The 25818-nt window shown below is 40.8% G+C and overlaps 1 protein-coding gene across 8 annotated transcripts in view; it reads left to right on the top strand.

Annotated features, from left to right (window-relative positions):
- CABCOCO1 (ciliary associated calcium binding coiled-coil 1) overlaps positions 1–24949 on the top strand; it is a 144237-nt gene extending 119288 nt beyond the window's left edge. Inside the window, exons 6-10 of one of the 8 annotated variants that reach the window (XR_009559350.1) lie at positions 466–588; positions 1001–1141; positions 8102–8227; positions 23076–23152; positions 24499–24512. Coding sequence is in view for 4 of the 8 variants with exons in the window: in XM_030843850.2 (XP_030699710.1) it covers positions 466–588; positions 1001–1141; positions 6289–6363 (339 nt within the window). In the remaining 4 variants the exon portion in view is untranslated. Of the gene's footprint in view, positions 1–465; positions 590–1000; positions 1142–6288; positions 8034–8101; positions 8427–23075 lie in introns of those variants that run through there. The other 7 variants (XR_009559349.1, XM_060286401.2, XM_030843850.2 and 4 more) reach the window with 7 other exon arrangements.
- The last annotated feature ends 869 nt before the right edge of the window (positions 24950–25818 follow it).

The following is a 25818-nucleotide window of genomic DNA, read 5'->3' as shown; positions in this document are numbered from 1 at the left end:
GTCACCAGGTTCTCTTGGCCACTTCACCATTGTCTCCAAGAACAGCTGTGCTCTACTGAGTAATATCAATCACCATTAGGCTGTTATTGAGTGTTTTAAGCACGAAACCCTCTGCCAGAACTGGAGAAGATGCACAGAGGATCTAAAACATGGTCTCGACCTCCGGAGAGCTGGTAGACAGGAGGAAGGGGACACTGACCCATGAAACAACTCAAGATCAAGGCAGTACAAAATGAAGTTCTAAACTCCATGGTACAGAAAAATTAGACAGTGGGGGAAAGTAAAACACAAGTTATCAGGTACAGAGCACAAAAAGCACTAGAGAGCTAAGAGGTCGGCGGCGTCAAGAATTCAGAGGCAACGGCACTTAAAAAACAATAGACTTGGAACTTTATAAATATTGCCTGAAATTGTGGTTACTCACCAAAGACTTTGTCATAATACAGCTCTTCTCTTCCCCACTAGCAAGTGATAGAGGTTGTGAAGCCTGCAGGTCACGCTTTCCCTGATCCTCTAGAAGAAGGAATCTCATTTGATATTTACTCAACATTCATAGAGCCACCTCCAATACTGGATATGGAAATGAAGGTACATTTCCTTGTGTCTCTTAATTCACCCTATCTGAGCATTATATTCTCTAGAGGATAGGAGAGAAAGAACAAAATGCTCTTCTATCTTCTTTCCCTCTGATTTTTCCTAGGTAAATATAAATATTTCTTCTGGCGTTGATTCACAAGTGGGCCAGCTGAGGGTGGCTCAGCAATTTTAATGACTTCTACTCCATCTTCCCTGATCTCCACCTTCATTTTCCCCAGAGTAGGTAAAAGCAGCAGTACTTGATTTGTCATGATGCTCATGAATAATGAAAATGCAGGAAAACGTCAAATCAAAATCCTTCCAGATTGACATCATTTCTGATAGAAAACTACCCGAGAGAAGCCTTTGCTATCAGTAAAGGCTGCAGAAATCACTTGAGTGTTGTTTGCTTTTAATATTCTAGGGGTTGAATCAAGAACAAGGCCCTGAAGAGTCCCAGCCAGAAGCTGATACTTCAGAGACTGATCCATTAGCTGGTTTCACCATTGAAGATATAAAATTGGTGCTGGGTCAAGTCACAGATGACATTTTAATCAGCATTCAGGTACTCAGCCTTGATGGTGTGCTCACTTACTTTATTACTGGTTAATTAGCCAACCTCAACCTTAATGTCTATAAACACTACCCACGTTCTGCCAGCGAGAGTGACGCTGATGATGGAGGAGTTCAATATAACATCTCCACGTAACTCTCAGTTGAGTCATCTGAGACTCAGTAAGATCACAAAATAAATTCACCAACAGCACCTAGCGTGGTGCATTGTCAGTTTACAGATCATTCAGCATTGAGACCCAAAAAATAACATGATAAAGACTTCATGCCCAGTCACACTGTAAGCAGTTGCTCATGCAAGAGTAATGGGAGAACATTTCTAAATAGTAAACACGAAAGCTCAGACCATAATTCTTAGCTAAGACCTTTCACCGAATACCTCCAGAGAGGCTTTCATATCTTTGAACTCCTTCTCAGATGGTTTGCTCCTTTTCACATACCACTAAGAGCTAATGGCTATGTATATTAATGGTGTTATCACTGACACCAATGGCTGCATGAAAATGGTGATGGCAACAGCCATCTCAGTAGCAACTGCCAATGATGAATCAGTTGGCTAAGTTTTACGCTTAATGTATTTTCCCCATCCGAAAACAAACAAACAAAACATTTCTACCTCAACACAAAGGCGTGCATCATTTCCTAGGCAAAATGATTAAATGAGTGATTTCCATATTTTGAGAGGATTTATAATTTCTTGTGGCAATAACAATGAATCAGTAGGACGACATACTGCATGTTTAAAATATGAATGCATCTCAGGGAAAGATTTAGTTGTTTTCTGGACATGAGACTATATATAAAAGCACACTGTATTAACAACTAATTTAGAAGGAGCAAAAGATTAGCTTGGCAATAGCATACCTTGTTAGTTGTTTGATCGTCAAATGTTAATGTGCTATTTACATGAATATTTAATGATTCGGTGCCAACAGAACCAGCCAAAGTCCTCGGCTTAATAAGGGGTGTTTAGTGTTTACCAGAAATAGTGAAAGGACACATTTTACACAAAGCTTTATTGTTAACAACCCTATGAATGTAATAACTGGTTACTGTGTAGAAGGGCAGAATGCAGTTGAACTAAGCTAAGTTCAGAACATATCTCCTTTTTAGATTTGATAACATTTCATCTAAATATAGTTTATGTATAATCATGGCCCTGGGCTCCTTTGTGATCCTGCGGCTCTGAAATTATCACCGAAGGACTACTAGACAGTAATAGAATTGTTTGCAGCCCCCCAAAATTGAAAACATCTTTACCAAGGCCATGTTCCATGTAGTGAGCAGTATGTTTTTAACTATTCATTGAAAAAAAATTTTTAAATTAAAGCCTGCAGCATTTATATCACTACTCTCTATAGCAGAAAGAATATGATTGCTATATGTGTGTGTTATTGTCCCACTGGCCTGCAGCCATCTTTACTGAGCTTGGAAGTCCATTAGCTGGCTCATCTAAATGTAATTAGGCATAGAAAGAACTTGGACCAGAGGTGAGGGATACAGATCTTTCAGGTGCCTTGATCATTTCCACGTTAAGTAGATTCGTGGACATTAACCTGGGCCAAATTATTGCCAATTTTTCAATAAAATTGCATGGTGATGTGAATTGATACAGTGTTTCAAGATAGCAAACCCCTTTATATATTTTCTCTCAAAAGTCCTAGTAAACTCCATGCGAATTAGGCAGGCACTTACCTGATAAATAAATTGAAAACTTAGAGACACAGAAAGATTGTCATTTGTCCAGGGTTTCCAGGGTCAGAAACTGATGAAAGGCGCTGATTGGGAGCTGTGAACTGGGTTCTAGTTCTAATTCCAGTGTTATCCACAGAAACCACATAACGTCTAATATCACGACCAGACTACTTTGGTTTTTAATACTCCAGTGGTGTGGCACTTTTTCAGTGTTTACTCTTGTGTCTTGGTCAAATTCCAAGTCGGGTAATTGCGCTCTGCTTACCTAAATTTCTCCCCCTGTTTTAGATGGGTAAGTTATTTTCCACTTCTAAAACCTCCTTCCAGTGTTCCTGGCTCTTAAAACTATCTCATCGCTGTTCAAAGGTAGCCACTTGTCAGTGGTCAGCGTATATAAACCTTTTGAAGACACTGACTTGCTGTAGGAACATTTAATGAATTATTATTTGTAAAATGTTTTAAATTTTCCAATAGTTTTTTCTCCTTCTTTATTTAAAAATCATGCTCTTATTATAATGCTCTTATTATAATTTTTATAGGAAAAGGCAGTAGAGAATTCATGTTTTAAGTACAGTTTTTTCAGAGCTTCTCCTCCAGCATGGTTACAGGCATATTTCACTTTCTGTAGTTCAGAAATTTCTGACAATAGTGTGAATCCTTAAATTTTTTAAGTTAATCTACTTACTTTCCCATTGACTCACTTTATAATTTTAGAAATTTATTAAGAATGAAGTTATCTTGGCCCTGAGATGTTAATTAAAATTATACTGAATAGAGCAAACATTTTAAGCTTATATAGTTTAGGTATTTTAATTTTAAAGATACATTCAAAATGAAATTAGTTTGGCCCTGAGTTGTGTAATAAAAATTATACCCAATGGAGCAAACCTTAATATATTTAAAGAATTATATTTCAGAGAAATATGAATGCTAGCACTAAATTCTTTCATTAAATGTTGGCTGTTGGCCCTGTCTAAGCAAAATAATGTGAAAACCTTGAGGGAAGTTTGCCATCTTGGGACCGTAGGTATTTTTAGGTCAACTTGAATTTCCAGGTTAGAAAAGCTGAGTGGGAAATCACCTCAAGGAGTGATCACTGAAAGGGTATTGAACTCAGGTCATGGATTTTCCATTCTTTCCTAAAAGGAAGTAGAACCATACCCTGTCCTGGGGGTTGTAGGATAGCATGTCTGGTCAGCAGTGTTCTGAGGATTAACACGGAGACACCATAGACCAATGACAACCTGTTCTTGACCAGACGGGGAGTCTTGTCATCTAGCGCCCTATCACCATGGTCTAGAGATCTGAGACATGTCCCTCTGTCAGCTCTAGCAGGTGTGCACCTGACCTTCAGGAGCCTTTTCCCCAGAGCACACACTTGTGTCGGTGAATTCTGTCTCAGTGAAATACCAGAAAGACCTCCAGGTTAATGTGAAAACCTTGATGAGACAGTGAAACAGAAGCTGGAAGATGATAATACATCTGTTCTTAGTTGAAAAGAAATGAGATTATTGGTGGATATAGAATACATTAATTGAAAGAGGGGAGAGTCAATTGTCTAGTTAGAGCAGTGCTTCCCAATCCTTTGGAATTGTAACAAGATCATTTCTTCAAACCATTTCATTCCCTGTATGGTCTAATATATGCATGCCTTAAAGAAGCAGAAGTAATCTATTTTTAAAACATATCACAACATCCTATTAATGAAGTAGTATAACGTCGGTGAATATATCACAAAATTAGGAGTTGGAATTATGAATTTAAAAGCTAACATACATGAAATTTAACATACTTAATTTTAAACTACTTAACTTTTCAGATAAGAACTAAAGGTGGTTGAGTGGCTTTCCCAAGGCCACAGAGCTAAACTAATCCCTAGGTCTCCACACTTCTAGACCCTGGCTCCTTTCAGCTCTTCCAATTTTATGCCTGCGGGGATTAGTGGCCCCTGAAATATGACAGTTCTTTTGTAACCCGGAGGACCATGTTCATCCCTCATTGCCTCCTTCACCCAGCCACCAAGAAAGGAAAAGATGAGAAGCTAGAGGCCAGACTTGACCCCAGGGCTTGATAATCAAACTTGAGCCAAAAAAGATCGATATTCACACGAGAACCCAGAATTATTGACACCAGTGTGATCTTTTCAGAAATAGCAACTCTGGGCTTCCCTGGTGGCGCAGTGGTTGAGAGTCCGCCTGCCGATGCAGGGGACACGGGTTCGTGCCCCGGTCCAGGAAGATCCCACATGCCGCGGAGCGGCTGGGCCCGTGAGCCATGGCCGCTGAGCCTGCGCGTCCGGAGCCTGTGCTCCGCAATGGGAGAGGCCACAACAGTGAGAGGCCCATGTACCGCAAAAAAAGAAATAGCAACTCTGAACTGAAAATCTCATCAGATAAGGCAATCAGGTGGACCTTTGAAAACTACCTATTATAATTACATTTATAAATAAAGAAATAAGAATGAAGTTACATCTGGACCAAAAACAGTATTTGATTTTTTAAATTTCTTCTATATAAATTAAAATAGTACATTTCTCAAAATACAGTTACCCTGATGTCCTCAAATTAGGTTATAGATATTAATATTTTAAACTTCAAATTACTTACTAACATTTATGTGTATGAACTACTCCTCATACACTTGTCAACTATTTTAAATCACCTCAACAAAAACACCAGTTTTACCATGCCCCACCACTGGTTTCTCTATACATAGTTTTATAGCCCGTCATGAAAAAAGGAAGGCATTTCCAGGGCTACACATGTTCAGATACTGTGAAAATATTTTTGGAATTGTGCAGGTAGCAATGTTAGTCCACAGAATATCTCTGCCAGAAGCTAAATGCTATCACAGCCACTGCAAACACTAAAACCTGTCAGCAACTGCTTACTTTTTTCTACCAAAACTGTACCACAAAGTGGCATAATTCCAGGAGTTATATGTGTGAAGAATACTCTTTAATTATGAGAATCATTCTAATTGTGAAATTATTTGTGTTGTTATTTCACAACAGAAGGTTTCTGGGATCTCATTTAGAATGTATTACGCAGGAAACAAAAACATCCATTGCAAAGGGGTGGCAGTACCAACAACACTGCAATAACTGAGCCTAGAGCAGTTATTCTGATTCGGTGCTTATTGGTAAAGTCTGTCTGAAAATGCAGATAAATTAGCCTATCTTCTAACACAAGGCTATGTGAAAAATGGCTGTCCAAATACCACTTCCTGTTCATAGCAGACATGCTATACATTGGGAATGTGCAGAGAAATATGATAAAGTGTTATCACATCACTACAGGCTGAAACACGGCTATGTCTGCAAAACAGGAAGGTGTGTGAGGGATAATGTCTGTCTTTAGGCACTATAGTATGTCAAAACCACAAAGACAATGTGCAGCGAAAGATAGCTCCATCCTAACCACTTTTTTATGACTGTCTTCACAGACCAAGATAAACGAAAAGCTGCAAATACAGGAAGAGGCCTTTAATGCACGAACAGAAAAATTGAAAAAGGCCTGAGGGCTCCAAACAAGGAGAGTGATGCTAAACTTCACAGAAACAAACAAAACCAGCCAGAATAATAGACTCTCTAGAGCACCAGATCGCCTTCATTTAGCTGGGAGAGGAAAAGCAAGCCCCAATTTTTATTATCCTAACTAATTAGAAAAGTATTGGCCCCAATCTTGCTACCTCCTGTCCCATAACAGCCTCTGAATTTATTACACTGTGTGCAATAAGAACATTTTGTATATAAGAGTTTGGAGAATTATATATAAAAATACAATGACTTTTACAATACTCCTTTGACATTTTGACTAGTAAATGTTAATCATCTTCACAACTTTTTAAAATAAAGAAAAAACATAATAATTTTATCCACACTGACCCAAATGAACTGCCACGTTGCTGAAGCTTTATGAACATAGACCACCACCACACTGCTGAGGATAAAACTTGCTAAACAATAGCAATTCAAATGCATATACTAGGGGTTTTTTTCCTCCTTAAATCAGTTGGTTTTCTTATTTAAATGTTTCAGTGTGAAACCAATTTTATGAAATTATATAATGCAGTTTGAAGCACTTTATTCTGTACTGTATTTGTTATTTCTAATCTTGTTACTCTCCCAGGAGAATACATGACCTATATAAAAAGAAGCAATGTATAAATGGTTATTAAAGACCAACCTATATATAGATTGTAAAAATCTTAAATACAAATCAAACTCACAGAGCTCTTAAAATTAACCATTATATTGCAGTAGAATGATTGAAAACATCTCAAGCCTTTAAATACCTTTATTAAAATATAATTTCAAAAGAAAATATCCATTTGCTGACTGATTGTCCCTAGTTGGACAAACTAAATTAACTACTACCTTGGCCCTTTCCCAATTTCTGAGACTTCTGAGTATTGTAGAGTGTAGAGCCTTGCTAGGAGGGCACCATTCTTCCAAGAAGTTTCCAGTTTATACTGGAACCAGATGTATTTGCATCTGGGTGGCACTTGGTCAAATATGTTCTGTCTGTGCTCTGGCCTTGTCCTATAACCTTACCCACTTACTCTATCTGTACCGAAGGGATTTGCCCAAAATGTATTCATCTGGGGCCGAGACAGATCTGGCAGCGTGTGATATTTTTTTAACTACACTGATCATCAAAGTAAGAGAAGTCCTTAAGATGAAACCGTGTTTACTGTTCATGAAGTTCCGAGTCTGGAAAGCCGGGAGATGCGCCGATATGTTTCTTCCTTGAGCTGTCCTTCCTAACTGAAAATGCTGACGGCCATAGGAGATCACTAGGAGGGCTCACAAGTCTTGATTTCGGCAGGCAGTCTTGTTCCAGAGAAAATAGAGGCGAAACTAGAGAACCCACAAATAGGGAATAAAGGAGCTTCTTGAAATCACCAAACACAGCTTCAAATGCAATCGTTGGCACAGAGTGGACCTCCATTTCCAATAAAGAATTCTTATATTGAGCAAGGGTACCAAGAGTTTAAAACTGAATAACAAATAGCAGTAAGGTCCCTAAAAGCTGCACAAAGACAATATCCTATAAGCGTGCCGAAAGCCTGCCTCTGGAGTAAGACTTCCAGGTAGCGTCACCTGACTTGTGTGTGACTTTGGACAGGCTGCTCACCCTCTACTTGCTCATCTATTAAATGAGGATAATACTTATTTTTGAGGTAGTCATGAGAACTCAATAAATTCGTTTTAAAGGATGTTTGTTCTAAGGTTTGGTTTCTGTTTACCTCCTAGGATAACCCAAAAACCACTGCCCATCCCTAATACCCACTGTCCAGTTATTGGATCAGCCTCTTTGCCAGAATTCCCAGCCATCTCTGTCTCTCCACTGGAACCTGTGGATTGATACATCCTCCCATGGTAACTACTTTGCCACCCTGTTTTCTTACATCTTTCATGTTGGAGCAGCCCAGGGATCCCTGAGGCAGCCTAGCTGTAACATCTAATAATGATAGGAGAAAGAGCAATTGTAGTGGCAGTAGCTAATTCACAGTCTCTGCTCTTTAAATTAATTTTGTTGGTAAAGGAATATGTGCACTCCGTTACCAAAAAAAGAAAAAAGTGTAGACGATGAAAAATACATTTCAGGGCTTCCCTCGTGGCGCAGTGGTTAAGAATCCACCTGCCGATGCAGGGGGACACGGGTTCAAGCCCTGGGCCGGGAAGATCCCACATGCCGCAGAGCAACTAAGCCCGTGTGCCACAACTACTGAGCCTGTGCTCTAGAGCCCGTGAGCCACAACTACTGAGTCCACGTGCCACAACTACTGAAGCCCGTGCGCCTAGAGCCCGTGCTCCGCAACAGGAGAAGCCACCGCAATGAGAAGCCCGTGCACCGCAAGGAGGAGTAGCCCCAGCTCGCCGCAACTAGAGCAGCAACGAAGACCCAACGCAGCCAAAAAATAAATTTCACCCTAGCTAGGTACCTTCATTTCTCTTCCCATGAGGCAACCACAGCTTCCAGTAAGACCATAAGACCGTAGGAAAGTGTTTGCCCATGTAAACAATTTTTTGCCCATTTAAACAATTGGATGCTTGTATAGAGGGGTCTTTTTTTAAAAAACACAATTTGAATTGTTCTTTACATTGCTTTTTTCGTCAAACAACATAGCTTAAGATAATTCTCTATCAGTACTTTTTACGACCATACAGTATTTTATTTTAGCAATTCCATAACTTTTTAACTAGTTCTATCTATGAACATTTTATTGTTTTCAGTACCTTGCTATCACAATCTGTGTGAACATGTATGATTATACCTAAAGGATGAATTCCTAGAGAGGGAAATTTCTAGGTCAGATTTAGTTGTGTTTCCAGTTTTGATAGATTGTCAGAGTGCTTTCCGAGGATATTTTACCAACAGCATATGATAACTCTTTCTCTACATCATTACTAACAGATGCATCGGCGAATTTTTTAGTATTCTGATAGAAAATACTGTCAAACTATTGTTTTAATTTGCTTTTATTGTTCTACTCCACAAGGACTGAGCACCTTCCATATGTTTATAAGCAGATTTAAATATATACATATATATGTGTGTATGTGTATTAATCCCCCTAATAACCCTAAGAGATAAACAGATAGATATTATTGGCCTCATTTTATAGTTAAGGAGCCTGAAGCTCAGAGAGATTTTTTTTTTTTTTTTTGGCTGCATTGAGTCTTCATTGCTGCGCACGGGCTTTTCTCTAGTTGCGGTGAGTGGGGGTTACTCTTCGTTGCAGTGCACGGGCTTCTCATTGCAGTGGCTTCTCTTTTTGTGGAGCACGGGCTCTCGGCACGCGGGCTTCAGTAGTTGTGGCATGAGGGCTCAGTAGTTGTGGCTCGCGGACTCCAGAGCACAGGCTTAGTAGTTGTGGCGCACGGGCTTGGTTGCTCCACAGCATGTGGGATATTCCCCGACCAAGGGTCGAAGCCGTGTCCCCTGCATTGGCAGGCGGATTGTTAACCACTGCACCACCAGGGAAGTCACTTTTTTAAAAAATTTATTTATTGAGAGATTATTAACTTGAACCAAATTGCACAATTGATAATTGATAGATGGATCAGGGCTTGAAATCCAGGTCTGACCTATTTTACAGATGAGGAAACTGGAACATAGAAAAAAAATTAAGTAACTTTCCCATGATTACACAGCAAGTAAAGTGGTAGAACCAGGTTTTGAACTTAGGCCTGTGTGATGACAAAACCCATATACTTTACCTTTACCTTCATCTAGCTATCTCACAGTCGATATGAAACAAAGTGAAAACTGACCTTTCTTTTTGTTTTTAGTTATAATAAGGTAACAAACTTGTTTGTATTGTAAGCATATTAAATATTTAGAAAATTTATGCAGGGATGGAATGTATAACCCAGATCCATTCATTCGTTCATTTGTGTGCTGTATATTCATTGAGTACCTACCACGTGCCAGGGCATTTTAGTAGTGAGCCAAACAGACATGGTCTCTGCCCTAATAATCTAGGAGAGGGAAACAGCTAATACTACCTGTGATAAAGACAAGCTTCAGGGAATTATAAGAGTATTGAACAAAGGAGCTTGATCTAGTCTGGGAAGTCAGGTAAGCTTCCTATGAGTTTTGCCACTTGGGCTGTGATCTCAGGGATAGGTAGAATTTAACTAGACAGAAGAAGGTGGAGGAAGATGGATTTCAGGCAGAGAAGGAAGCATGTGCAAAGTCCCTGGGACACAGAGTGAGGCTGAACGATTGGTCACAGCCAGAGCTCTCTTGGGGACCTGTAGCCCACATTACAGATTTTTACTTTTAACCTAAAAGCAGTGGGAACTTGTTGATAAGTTTTAAGTAGCAAGTGACGTCAGATTAGTATTTTTAAAAAGGTCATCTCCCTGGTGCCAGGACTTCTATACATTGGAGACATGGAAGAGAGAGTATTCTCATAAAAGCTATAGCTCCACTTTTTAGCAATTTCTAAGAGTGGGAGAAATAAAGAAAATTTTGGGCTTTTTTAAAGTCACAGGGTCCGCCTACCCTAAGCACTCTTTGGCACAAAGGCAGCCCTCTGAGGAACCCGCTGAAAAACCATCCCCAGCCTCTCACTTAGACAAGTAGCAACCTTTCTCTTATCATCCACAATGAGATCGCTTCTTTCCATTTGCAGGAATAATTTGGGGTGATTTTTTACTCACCCCCATGAAAAGTTTCAAAGAGAAAATATATTCACTGTGTTACAGACAAGCCACAGACTGCCACTATTTCAGGTACCTGCAGGCACCGTTGTACCTAAATATAGCTGCGGAGTCATTTTTCCAAAATCCAAATATAAAGCCCCTATTTCTCTACTCCATTTGATTGGAACCATTCAACCATCCTGCTAGATAATACGTTTGCATGTTCTTAGATTGCATTTCATTATGCTTCAGTTCCCCTAGAGAAGAAACGTGCTCCTTTTCCCAACAGTTGTAGAGGAGAAATACTTGTGACATCTCAAGTTTCAGAGTCTCAGGAAGCCGGCCCTCTTCTGGACATCAAAGTCTTATGTTTTCCTGGAGATTGATTTGTTAAATAAGAGAAGTCAGGACCTCTTTGCAGCAGCCAAAACACCTATGAATTTAGGTTTCCTAAGCAAAAAGGAATCTAAATCATAATAATACCATCTTGTTGGAATTCAAATTTCAAAACTAAGAGAGAATACTAAAAATTTATTTTGCGTTTAGGGTCCCTGTCTCGTTCGTGGAAGTACCCTCAGTGGAGATCAGTTCATCACTTTTTTGTCAGAGCTGCCAGAGTTTTGTGTGTTTTAATTTTTAGCTTCAGGGAATGTTGAGTGCAGATGTCTCCAATGGTCATTTTGGTGTTTGCTTCTTTTTTTTTTTTTTTTTAATTTAACCTGTTATTTATTCAGGGCACCTTCTAGGTACTGGGATGAAATAAGACAGATAAGGTCCTTGACTTCATGGAGTTCATGGAATTGAGGCTATCCAGCAACTTGAAATCAAGCTTGGTAATGGTCACCTGTCATCCTATCATCTAGAAAGGGTTAAATAGCCTAGATATTAATATTTTCATTGAATACCAATCTCAAAATCAAAAGGAGGAAAAACCAGCCCTTGTTCTTATACCAGTGAACATTTATGTTCAGTCACCGTCAAAACATGACCTTCATAAAACCAAGGCCCAAATTCAAACAGAATAAAAGTAACATAGTACTCATCTTCCAGTCCCATACGGGACTTAATCCCACAATGACTAACAAAATATTTATGGATTTTATTTCATTATCTTTTCCTGTATAACCATTGATTCTCTTATTTTTTATTAACGTTATCCAATCCCCTTTCAGCTGTGATTGGACTTCAAGGATTAGGATAAAGTTAAAGTTTGCACTGAATTTGTAATAATTAAAAATTCAGGACGAAAGAATAAAATATGTTTCTACTCTACTTGCCAGATCCAGAACTTGTAACATCTGCTTAGGAAACATAGCTGAGTGATTGAACACCCATAACGACCCACAGGATTCAATTTTAAAATAGTCGGACCATAGGACCATGGCGACGAAAGTTTTAAACATCATCTAGTTCAGTCCTTTCCAGATGAAGAAACTAAGGCCCCAAATAGTAAAAACCTCTGTGATGACATGGCTAATTTTTGGCAGGGCCCAAGATATCAGTTCTTCATTCATTCATTCATTAATTCAAGTATGCTTATATTCAACACATATTTACTGAGTATCTTTTGTGGGTAAGAAACTAAGTATGCTTATATTCAACAAATATTTACTGAGTATCTTTTGTGGGTAAGAAACAGACATAACCGCTGACCTCATGGAGTTTATAATCCAGTGGAAGAGGTGGATTTTAATCAATCACACAAACAATTTTAAAAGAATAACTGTAATGGGTGCTGTCGGGCAGGGAGTTATACTCCACAATGAGAGCTGATTTAGAGGAATTTGAACAAATCAGGAAAGTTCCCCCGGGAGAGTCACATTTAAAGGGTGAGTAGGTGCTAATTAGGCAAAGAAGGGAGGAAAGAGTTTTTAGGCAAAGGGAACAGCAAGTGCAAAATCCCTATGAAAAGAGAACATGGGATGGTATCTCATTGTAGTTTTGATTTGCATTTCTCTAATGATTAAATGATGTTGAGCATTCTTTCATGTGTTTGTTGGCCATCTGTATATCTTCTTTGGAGAAATGTCTATTTAGGTCTTCTGCCCATCTTCACACCGGTCAGAATGGCCATCATCAAAAAATCTAGAAACAATAAACGCTGGAGAGGGTGTGGAGAAAAGGGAACACTCTTGCACTGTTGGTGGGAATATAAATTGATACAGCCACTATGGGGAACAGTATGGAGGTTCCTTAAAAAACTAAAAATAGAACTACCATACGACCCAGCAATCCCACTACTGGGCACATACCCTGAGAAAACCATAATTCAAAAAGAGTCATGTAGGGCTTCCCTGGTGGCGCAGTGGTTGAGAGTCCGCCTGCCGATGCCGGGACACGGGTTCGTGCCCGGTCTGGGAAGATCCCACATGCAGCGGAGCGGCTGGGCCCGTGAGCCATGGCCGCTGAGCCTGTGCGTCCGGAGCCTGTGCTCTGCAACGGGAGAGACCACAACAGTGAGAGGCCCGCGTACCACAAAAAAAAAAAAAAAAGAGTCATGTACCAAAATGTTCATTGCAGCTCTATTTACAATAACCAGGACATGGAAGCAACCTAAGTGTCCATCATCGGATGGATGGATAAAGAAGATGTGGCACATATATACAATGGAATATTACTCAGCCATAAAAAGAAACAAAATTGAGATAGTTGTAGTGAGGTGGATGGACCTAGAGTCTGTCATACAGAGTGAAGTAAGTCAGAAAGAGAAAGACAAATACCGTATGCTAACACATATATATGGAATCTAAGAAAAAAAAAAGAAAAAGGTCATGAAGAACCCAGGGATAAGACGGGAATAAAGACAGAGACCTACTAGAGAATGGACTTGAGGATATGGGGAGGGGGGAGGGTAAGCTGGGACGAAGTGAGATAGTGGCATGGACATATATACACTACCAAACGTAAAAGAGATAGCTAGTGGGAAGCAGCCGCATAGCACGGGGAGATCAGCTCGGTGCTTTGTGGACCACCTAGAGGGGTGGGATAGGGAAGGTGGGAGGGAGGGAGACGCAAGAGGGAGGAGATATGGGGATATATGTATATGTATAACTGGTTCACTTTGTTATACAGCAGAAACTAACACACCATTGTAAAGCAATTATACTGCAGTAAAGATGTTAAGAAAAAAGACAACATGGGAAACAGAGGATGTGAAAGGGGGCCTGTGTGGCTAGAGCCTTGAAAGGGAGAAGGAGCATTTTCCAAAGTTGAAAACGAATAGGTTAAGGGTATTAGATTATGCAGAGCCTGTATGTCAGGATAAAGAGTTTTGTCTTTATCCTGAATACAGTAAGTTATTGAAGAGTTTTCAGCAGAGACTTGCAGGTGGCTGGTGATGGACAAGCACCTTTAAACTATGCAAAGAGGACTCTAACTGCAGTGGGGAGAAGGGACCAGGGAGGACGAGGTCCCTGGTCCTCTTTCCGTGACACCACACATGTCAGAAGCGGTCCAGCAAACCCATTCGCCTATTATTGCTAAGCAAAAGGCTGATCTCCATTTTCCAGATCCCTTTGCAGTGAGGTGTGACTATGGGACCAGGTTCCAGCCAGCGGAATGTGAGTACAAGTGAAAGGTGCTGCTTGAAGTGTATGGCTCAGGACCAGACCATACCTCTTCCACGTTGTCTCCCCTCCCTCTCTGCTGGCTGGATGGCAGCAAGGAGAGCGATGACTCAAAGGTGATAGAGCAGCTGTCTGCCTGGGTTCCTGAAGGGCCACATGACAGGTGACCCTTACCAACTCATATCACATGCCCAGACTGTCATATGAGGGGGCAAGCAACTTCCATTTCTGAGAGTGACTTCACTCTTGGGTCTGTCTGTTGCTGCAATTACGCCTGCCCTCATTAACTCAATGAATATGTCTCTCTGTGTTTATGCGTATGTAGCGTGTCTCATGTGGGTCAATGTCTGTAAACTGGGAGAACAACCAGCGAATTCATTAACTAGGGGCCTGCTTATAGTTTTATTGCATAAAGTAATTACTTCTTAGCTTATATAAGCCCACAGTCCCTCCTAAACTGACATTCTATGAAATAATTGACTGAGCCTCACAAGTATGATGAACTACATGCTCAGGAAACTCCCACGAGAGGCCACACCTTCAATACTTCCTACTTTAATTTTTTAAATGTCTATGGATGGCTTGGGATTTCTCTAATATAATAAGTATAAACAAGACTTTAGACTGTTAATTTGCTAATAGTTTTTCCCTTAGGCCAAGGTTATTTCCTCAGCTGAAATACTCCTTGATTCACTAAAAGTTATTTACTAGATGCCTACTCTAGAACCTGGCTAAGGCCCCTACTAGAGCAAACATTGATATGTTGGCTACTTGATGTTAACTATATCCAGTTCTAAAGACTAATATTTATTTCAGAAGTATTATTTCTGATTTGGGTAGTTTGCAGTCCATAGGTTAAAATAAACAGCACAGTCAGATCATAGATTTGGAAATAGAGCTTATTTTTTCCCTCCCTTCAACATGTTCAGTCACCAGTTGTTTACTTGCTGTTGGTGACCACCTGCGTCAGTTAGGATGCTTTTGGCTACAAGTCAGTAAAATCCTAAACTCAAAATGGCTCAAAAAATTATAAAGATACACTACATAATCTTACAAAAAAGAAGTTCAGAGGCAGGGAGCCTCAGTGACATCATCGAGGACCCAGATCATTTCTGTCTGTGGTGTCCCCTTCAGCACCTTGGCTTTTGTCCTGAGTTGTCCCCTCCTAATCCCAGGATGACAATTACATCCTCAGAAATTTTTTCTTCTCTTACATTTCATTTTAACAAGAAGAAAAACTTTTCCCAAAGCCTGCCAGTAGAGTTTCTCCTGTGTCCATCTGGCCAGAGTTGTATCACATGATCAATCCTAAACCAAACACTGGTAAGGGAAGTAGAATGATCAGGATTGACTTAGGGGAGTCAGGATGCACCAACCGGGGGGGGGGGGGAGTGGCCCTGAAACACACGGTCAGCCAACAGCTGAACAAAATGGGAATTCCCGGGCTTCCCTGGTGGCGCAGTGGTTGAGAATCTGCCTGAATGCAGGGGATACGGGCTCGAGCCCTGGTCTGGGAGGATCCCACATGCCGCGTGGCAAATAGGCCCGTGAGCCCCAACTACTGAGCCTGCGCGTCTGGAGCCTGTGCTCCGCAATAAGAGAGGCCGCGATAGTGAGAGGCCCGCGCACCGCGATGAAGAGTGGCCCCCGCTTGCCACAACTAGAGAAAGCCCTCTCACAGAAACGAAGACCCAACACAGCAAAAATAAATAAATTAATAAAAACTCCTACCCCCAACATCTTAAACAAAACAAAACAAAACAAAAAAATTGGGATTCCCTTCAAGAGGGAAAAAAACAAAGAATGGTTTTGGGACAGGTCACTGCCATTTCTACTCCACCAAATAATCTTTCCTCTGTAACTTTTTTTTGGGGGGGGGTTAAATATTTTTTTAAATTTATTTATTGTATTTTTATTTATTTTGGGCTGTGTTGGGTCTTTGTTGCTGTGCGTGGACTTTCCCTAGTTGCAGCTAGTGGGGGCTACTCTTCGCTGCGGTGCGCAGGCTTCTCATTGCGGGGGCTTCTCCCGTTGCAGAGCACGGGCTCTAGGCGCGCAGGCCCAGTAGTTGTGGTTTGCGGGCTCTAGAGCGCAGGCTTCACGGCATGTGGGATCTTCCCAGACCGGGGCTCGAACCCATGTCCCCAGCATTGGCAGGCGGATTCTCAACCACTGCACCACCAGGGAAGCCCCCATAACGTTTTATACCTTGGAATGTCCTAGCATTCTCAGCATTCTTCAATTCCAAATTTAGGTGGATAGATAGGTAGGTAGATAGACAAAAGGTATTTTTTTCTTCTTTTTCAAAGACTGTGCTACTGGTGCAGATTATTGTCTCTATGTGTGGGTGTGGTTTTTTAAATGTTTGCCACAGAAGGAGCTACTGCATTCCAACATGTCTATGAAAATTAGCTGGAAATTTTTGAAAGCAAATCTATTCATCTCTTAAGGTGCTAGACTCATATTGAATTATTAGTACCATTTCCTTTCTGCTGAAATTTTGATGACAAGGTCATCATTCATTCAAGCAAGTGTGACCATTTTAGATTCAGTTAAGTGTCTTTATTCAAGGTGTCCTCATAGGTTCCTTTATTTGTTAGAACCATTTCAAAATGAATAGACAGATGAATCCCCAGAGCACTGCAAAGCAAAACTCAAGGGCCAGGGCTAAACTGCGGAGACAAAACAAACAAAAAATGATGCAATTACAGGCGTGGGAACTTGTTCATTATTTAGAAGGAAAATCTATCATTAAATATGGTATGTGTTTTATAGGAAAAAATGATATGCAAAGATAAAACATTTGAATAAAATGGGAGTTAAATGTTGATGGTAAGTTTGCAGGTGATTTTTAAAATTTTTTCTGTATTTTCCATAAATTCTCGATTAACTTTTTTTTTTTTTTTTTTTTTTTTTGCTGTACGCGGGCCTCTCACTGCTGTGGCCTCTCCCGTCACGGAGCACAGGCTCCGGACGCGCAGGCTCAGCGACCATGGCTCATGGGCCCAGCCGCTCCGGGGCATGTGGGATCTTCCCCGAATGCGGCACGAACCCGTGTCCCCTGCATCGGCAGGCGGACTCTCAACCACTGCGCCACCAGGGAAGCCCTCGATTAACTTTTTTAACTAACAAGAAGTACACATCACTTCTGAGAGGTTGATGCTGCACCCTAGCCTTTCAGTGTCATTGCCCTTTTGCCAGCTTCTGGACCAACCCACTGGAAACCTGGTTACCCATTTTCCCTGCCCTCTCTGGTAGGGAGTCTTTACAGCAGCAACCATTAGAAGGCATCGGGTACCGTTTGGACCCAGGGAAGCCCAGAACGCTTCCCAGAAAGGGCTCCTACTCTGAAAAAGCTCCCAATCTGAGTTGGATACACTGGTGCCTAGCTTTGGGTGAATAGACCCATCGCCCTGATGGCACTGAGATGACTTCTTAGAAGGTGGATTCCACGGAAGATTCTGTCACAAAAACTGCAGGATGTTGGGCGTGCTGCATTACCCATCTGAGCCTTGGGTTTATTGCTTATAAAATGGATGGATGGACAATAGGTTAAAAAAAAAAAAAGACAACGTTGAGAAGCCTTTTCTTAAAATTCCAGGGACATCCCTGACTTTAAAAAACTACAAACTAGCCTTAGAAGAACACAGCAGGTTAAAGAAGATCTCAAACTGGCTTAGATTGAAATGCCAGATGCATTTCCATTAGAGTCAAAAGTGAGATAAGGGTTGGAATTAATGAATTAGTCCTATAATTTACCTGTTGAATGTTTGTCTCCCTGCCCAGGCTGTGCCTCGAGGAGGGCAGGAGCTGTTTTTCTCTTGTTCTGTGCTCTATCTGCAAGATCTAGCACAGTGCCTGGCACAGAGGAGGAGCTTCATGAATGTTTTGTAGAAGGAAGAGGAGAAAGCAAGTAGACAACACAGGCTGGCTGTTTTCACCACTGGTATTTTGCTTTTCCTACCCCTGCAGTAAGACAACATAAGGAAGTTAAAAGTATAATTAATGAGCTCCCCTGGTGGCGCAGTGGTTGAGAGTCCGCCTGCCAATGCAGGGGACACAGGTTCGTGCCCCGGTCCGGGAAGATCCCACATGCAGCGGAGCAGCTGGGGCCGTGAGACATGGCCGCTGAGCCTGCGCGTCCGGAGCCTGTGCTCCACAACGGGAGAGGCCACAACAGTGAGAGGCCCGCGTACTGCAAAAAAAAAAAAAAAAGTATAATTAACACAAAGCTAAAATAATTATTATTTGTAGATTATAAGATTATATACATTGAAAACTCATGAGAAAATCTATTCTAAAAAAATAAGAAGTCCGATTAAAAAATAAAGATTAAAAATAGATTTTTTACAAATTAATAATGGTTAGAAAATATAATAGGGAAAAAAATCTCTTACAGTAGTAACAAACATACAAAATATTTAAGGTGAAAATAGGAAATGTAAAGGACCCACGTGAAGAAAAATATAAAACTGTCCGAATGGGCATTTTGCTTGATACAAAATTTAAATACTATAAAGATGTCGTTTTAAGTGTAGTTCCATTGGAAAATCTTAGGATTTGTATTTACTAATGCTAGTCTGCAGTCAACACGAATACTGAAACAGTAACGAGGGGAGATGGCTTTCTGATTTAAAAACGTTACAAAGCTAAAATACTTTCAAGTATGATATTAGTGCAAAATTAGCAGCCAAATTAGTAAAACAGAATAAAGAACCCCCAAAGAGCCATAATACTCAGAATCTGTCTTATGGCGAAATTTACTTGGGCGGCTGAGTCTATGAATTTGGAGGCACTTAAATCCTGAGATTCCCCTCTCAGATCTGCCTTTTGTAGACAAGCATTATTAGCTATCTAAGCCTCAGTTCACTCATCTGTAAAATGTAAATAAAAATAACTATACAAGAATTTTATTGTAAGGATCAAATGAAATCTACATTCATTAAAATTTAAAATTCATTAAAAATACTTAGCACAGTATCTCAGTGTACAATAAAGGGTACTTATGATATACTTGGTAAACCAATGGGAAAGTAAAGGAATCTATAAGAAATGATGCTGGGACAATTATTTATTTAAGGAAAAATGTTTATATGTTATATGTTTGTGTTTCATATGTTACATTTCACAGAGTAGACCAACAAGTTAAAGCATTAAATGCAAATATTGGGCTTCCCTGGTGGCACAGTGGTTGAGAGTCCGCCTGCCGATGCAGGGGACACGGGTTCGTGCCGTGGTCCAGGAAGATCCCACATGCAGCGGAGCGGCTGGGCCCGTGAGCCATGGCCGCTGAGCCTGCGCGTCCGGAGCCTGTGCTCTGCAACGGGAGAGGCCACAGCAGTGACAGGCCTGCGTACCGCAAAAAAAAAAAAAAAAATGCAAATATTAAAACTACAAAATAACTAGAGGAAAGTATGAGTGACTCTTTTCCTGATCTCGTGATACAGAGGGCTTAACAAATAAATGAAATAACATTACAAAGACAAGAACAGGCAAGAAGAATAATTTTAACTACAGAAGAATTCTGAACTTCATGTAAAAGAAAATTTACTGTAAATAACAATAAAACAAAAAACTGAGAAAAATACTTTCAGCAAGATGTGGGACAGATATGAAGTTAATAACTTTAATATATAAACAGCTCTTAAAAATCAATACAAAAAATGCTAACAATGCAATAGGAAGTTAGAAGGAATCTGAAAAAATAATTCACAAATTTAAAAAATTAAAGAATAAGTACAAATGAAAAAGTTTTTAATTTCATCAATTCTGGAATTTCCAAATGCTATATATTTGTAGGGTATTTGAAGCCAAAGAAATCCATAAAGAGAAATGCAGAAATGAAAGTATTTTATACATGACTATGTCAGGAACTGCCTAAAATTGATTCAAATACATGAAGAAGCATTGCGCAGCTCCCATTTAACACCTCAGGAGTACCTTAAATTTTTAGATATCAAAATTCATTTTTGGTAAATGGCAAGCAATATGCCACTCACTCATTCACTCACTCTCTCTCTGCCACTCCGTATTTTTCTCTACTTTTTCTAACATGGTACATGTGGCTTTCAAACTTGACAATTTCCACGCCATAAATATCGATCTTGATGAGTGTGAACTAAGTAGCTGATAAAAGATCCCTGAAGAAAATGTAAAGAGATCTAGTTCTGGGTCTTGCTCTCTTACCAATAGCTGCAGTCCAGGCCATAGGTGAGCCACATCACTTCTCCAGATGTAAGAGAATTAAGTCAGTTTCTCCCAAGGAGGTCCATAATTCCTGCACCCCACTCCAGCCCTTCACAATCAGAAGGCAGGACTTGGAAATTGGGATTCTTAACAAGCACCCCAGTTAATGCTTAGGTACCTTAAAGTTTGAAAAACACCCTAATGGCAGACCACCAAGTCCCTTCTAATGTCAAAAATCGAGTATTCTGAAGGAAAAAATATCCATGCTTAATAGCGCTCCACTCTGCATATCTGAGAGTGAGTCTGAGAGTGAGCGTCCACCTCTACTCTCAAATTTGGGTGGTTAGATCCTTGTTATATTTGAGCTGATATCTTTTCAGGTTTTGTTCTCCCAATCCCATGCATCAGATTACACTCATTGAAGGTGCCAATCTTGTAAAGTGCTTTCAGAAGGCACATAAGTTCAACCCAGAGTCCGTATGATTCAGACATTTAATCACACCATAAAGTTAATGGAATCCAATTTGAATGTAGACACCTCAACAGCTACATTGCATTGAATTCACAGCATTCATAAAATGTAGGTCTCAAAATGAATCACCAGTCTGACAGAAAGTTCAGAGGAGAACTCCACGCTCTCATTGGTCACTGTCCTAATCTTCAGCTGTCAGGAAAAAGACCAGAGCTGTCAACACAACACTGTAGCCCAGGCAACCAGCCATGCCACTAGAAACTTTTCAGCACTTAAAAAAATAAAAGTTCCCATAGAAACTCTCAGATACTCTTTAGATTGTTTGCACAGCCCATGGTTTGGACAGCCCAAGGTAATGATGCCTTGGGGTCAGACACTGCCTGTCAACCTAGGACCTCCCATCTTTCACAGCCCAGAAATGGGTTGCTTTTTGAACGCTCCAGACTTTTCCTCCATTAAAGTATGTTCCTCCAGTGACACATGTACTCTGGGGTAAGAGAAAATAGATACTATGTTTCCAAGATCCCAATGATCGATTACTTAACAAAATAATAATTGCAGTAGCCCTCCAAACATCCAGATGTGGTGTCAATGATGTTTGACTTCCACTAGGTGAAGACATCTGGATGACAGATTCTGAGCTTTCCATCCAGTTGTTCAACCATAGTGGCAAGTCCGTCTTGTACAGAAGCTGGGAGCATTTTCAGTCATTGCAGAGGTACCTGTATGAGCTCCTTTTATTGGGAACGTCACTTCACGTTAGCCTGAAAGAACCTCAGGAACTGCAGAACTGCTTACATCAACCTTCTCAATTATGCTTTATGTTCTTCAAGATTCTGTAGCCATTGCTAAGCTAAGTGGAAAGAAGACCCAATCCTTTCTTAATTTTTTTTTTCAAGACAGCTGCTGGAATCCACCCGTTCTTAAAAAGTTACTTACCTGAAGTAGGAACTTTGCACATAAGCAAAGAGGCAGGGCTCAAAAATGTCTTGTATACTTTTCGAGTCTAATATGCTGAACTACAAATTTAATCCACTGAAGTGGTTTCATGCAAATGCTCCTCTCAAATTCCTTTTGTACAGAATCTTGATGCATAATGTATAGAGTCTGAAAATGGATTAAGCTACATTTGGAGGATGGTTTAAGTTGTTGTTTTTTTTAAGCAGCAAAATCAAGCAGATTTTTTGTTGTTGCCTTTTTTAACCCTTCCTGCTCAAGCAACCACATGGATTGTGTCTTCTCAAAGCTGCCTTCTACACAATGTTTCTTGTCTTTTTTTTCCTGTCAAAAAGCTTGAAATGTAACAAGTTTTAATTAGAAATGTAAAGAGTGAATTGGACTCATTTCCCTCAGATTTCCCAACTAAAGTAAGCAAATAGAATGGTAAAACCTTCTGATTTACTCCTGGAAGATAATTCAGCAATCGAATAAGCAAATGAGTGAAATCTTACTGAATAAACGTTTGCTGGTACTCCACGATCGTAATTACCCATAGGACTGAGGCTGTAGATAGAATGCCAGTCTGTATGTTGAGGGGAGCAGCTCAGTGACACATTTCCTCCAGTGCTAATCAAGTCCAGAAAGATGAAAAAGGAGACGGTGGCCAGGGGGATTGCCAAAGTCTCCAAAGGAATCACAGAGACCTGGCTTAACAGCCGCAGGCTTCAGGGAGTCAATACGTTTATAATGCTGTGCTTCATTATTGCTTATTTTTACATAGCATTTGAATACTATGTAAATTGTACTGGAAAGAGAATTGCAGCTAAAATGAGGAGCTCTGGACTCAAGCTCTCAGTCTGACCCTACACAGTCATGTGACGTTAAACTCACTTGCTCTCGCTGGTTTCAGTTTCATCATCCGTCAAGTGAGAAGAACCGTCCTCCCTCCAGCCACCCGTCTGCATCCGGGGCCGCCGGGAGGAACAGGTGAGATGGGTGGGAAAGTACTGTGTAAAGTCTCAGCTTTAGGGACACTGCTGAACTCCTTGTTTTCGGTTAACCACTGTTTTCTCCTGAGAAGGTGGTGGCATCCTTGGCTCTTCTCCCACATCCTTCTTCATCCAGCTTTCCCCCAAGCCACGGGAGAAGTGAACAGGCTGTTCTGAGGCCAGCCTTCCTGCTGCTGCACAGCTCACCACTTCTGGTGAGCTCTGTGTGCGTGGCCCCAACAAGGGCTTTTAAGCTGACAAGGCCTTACCCGTGACACTTGACAACATGGCTTCACATAAATAGAAAAACAATATCCTGCAGCCCAACATGTCTCACAGCCTCCATTCCGAGCCCTCACCTTGACCTACTTGTTCCTGACCTTGTGACTAGCACTTATTGCCGTTGTTTGCCTCACCTTTCCAGATAGTTCCAGTTACCTAGTTCTTGCCTTTTGAGTCTCTTCTCCATCATGATTTAAATGATTCACTTAATCACAGTCCCTTTACCCACTCCCCCTCGGTCCCAGCGCCTTGCACCCCAGCCCTGATAACGGGACACAGAGATTTTATATACACTGTAGTAGCGAAGATGTGTCTCCCCAAACAGGCAGTGAAAGGATTTCTGCCAGCACATTTTCTCTTTTGGAGGTACAGACTTAGAACAGTTGGACAATTTCAAATTCTATGGAACAGGTACCTTGAGAGAAGGTGACAAGAAGAAAAGTAGTAGTTTCCCCCCCCCACTCACCTCATCTTCCAACTTTAAATGTTACCACACACCAACAGAACACAGAGGAACCATAACCTGTTTGTGTCTCTCCATTTGCCCTTGATTTTTATTGAATGGGAAAGGAAGACTAATTCAAATTCAAATTCATTCCTCCTGATTTCACAACAATATAGACTTTACCAAACTTTTTATTTAAATTTCTACACTGTAGTGAGAGCAAGACCTCGCCAGTCTTGTTCACTGGAGTATTTCTAGAACTTAGCACACAGAAGGTGTTTAAAAAATACTTGTTGCCTGAATGAATGCGCAAGAAGAAAAAAAAAAGTGACATTTGAAAGATTTCTTATTATCTGAGGCTGATAGTGAACTTAATGATTTAGAGAACAAGTATCCAGCAGCAGAGCCCACTAATACCTTTTAAAATGTGTTGATGCTCATAAACCCAAAATAAGCAACCTGTAAAACCACTTAAGAAGAAATAATACGCATTTAATCAGGCTTCCAGAGGAATGTCTGAGGGAAAAGCTGAGAATTTCAAGAAGAATTATTAAATCCCTTCAAATGCAATCACGTGTGGCCGATCACAGACACGCCACATGTTCTTCTGCCCACAGGGCTGTCACTTTAGGAAGTCTCGCTCAGCCCTTCGTTATGAAACTCCTAAATTACAGCCGCCTCCTGCAGCCAGAGGGAAAAGCTTTGGATCAGCTGAAAAGGGTAAGTCCTCTTACAGGTCTACCCAGCACGTGGTGCCACATTCCACAGAAAGATCTTAAGTACAGAGGGAGAATTGAACACATCACCCATATCCTAAAGCCAGCATCTTCAAAGTCTTACGCACGGCTTTAGCTTCAAGTCAAAGGGCTCTTCCTCTGGCCAATAAAATTCAAAACACTGTGAAATGCCAGTCTGTGCCTCTGCTTTATAATCCTGTTGAAGTTTTTGGGCTCTTACTGTGTTCTGGAACCTTCTATCCCATCCTGGATTTTAGCTCTTAGTCTGCTAATGAGAGTCACTTTACCTTTCCCGGAGTGTGATTAAGGTCCTGAGGGTGGTAGTAAAATGGATCCCTCTTTTTTGTTACAAACTCAGTTAGCAGAAGTTGGAATTGCTCTCTTCAACAAAGTTACATAAATTGTTAATGAGAAATTTACGTTCACTTGATGCGCTAGTTGCCTTATTAGCTTGGAGTCAATGCTATTAAAAGAGAAGATGTTTATTAAAGCTTAAGGTGTTTGCTGGATTGAATGTTCAAAAGAAGATGGCAGGATAGTGCCACTGACTGCCTGCTTCCAAAACCCAGGGGGGTTTCCATGATCCATCCAAAAGTGAACAACTTTGAGACCTCATTTGGAGTCTCCTCATCAGAGAAATAGCGATTTACCTGGAAGGTAGAAGTGCCACCTATTCCTGGGGTGCATCTAAAGCTTCTCTTTTCAACAACTGTAGTGAAAGTGTTTTCTCAGTCCAGTGGACACCAGCCTGAAGAAAGGCCACCCAGCTGCAAATGAGTCTGAACACCTTTCCTCTTCTGGTAAGGAAGGAACTAAAACACCCCCCATAAATGTCAGGGGCATAGAAGAAGGAGGCTATTTATTTACTCAAGAAAATAAATAGGTCAACATGCAGACCTCAGAACCACCACCCAAAGAAAACTCCAATGTGTCCCTGATGTGGCATACCTAAAATGCCTCCTCTGAATAACCAGGACCAGCTCTAAGCAAAGCGTCAAGGTCAGTCGAGGTTGTTTTGGGCCCCTTTTCCCTTTCTCTCAGAAATGCTCTCCTGCACCCCCACCATGTAGCCTGTAGGCTGGCTCACCCTCATCCATTCCAACCCCTTAAGAGCCACTGTTTGGCCCTGCAGAAGCTGACAAGCTAAATGGTCCCATTTCCCAGGGTGCTCTGCAGCTTAGGTTTGACATGAAACCTGAC

This window comes from Globicephala melas, chromosome 16 (genome assembly GCF_963455315.2).
Source record: "Globicephala melas chromosome 16, mGloMel1.2, whole genome shotgun sequence".
Taxonomy (NCBI): Eukaryota; Metazoa; Chordata; class Mammalia; order Artiodactyla; family Delphinidae; genus Globicephala; species Globicephala melas.
This window is presented reverse-complemented; position numbering and strand designations above follow the sequence as displayed.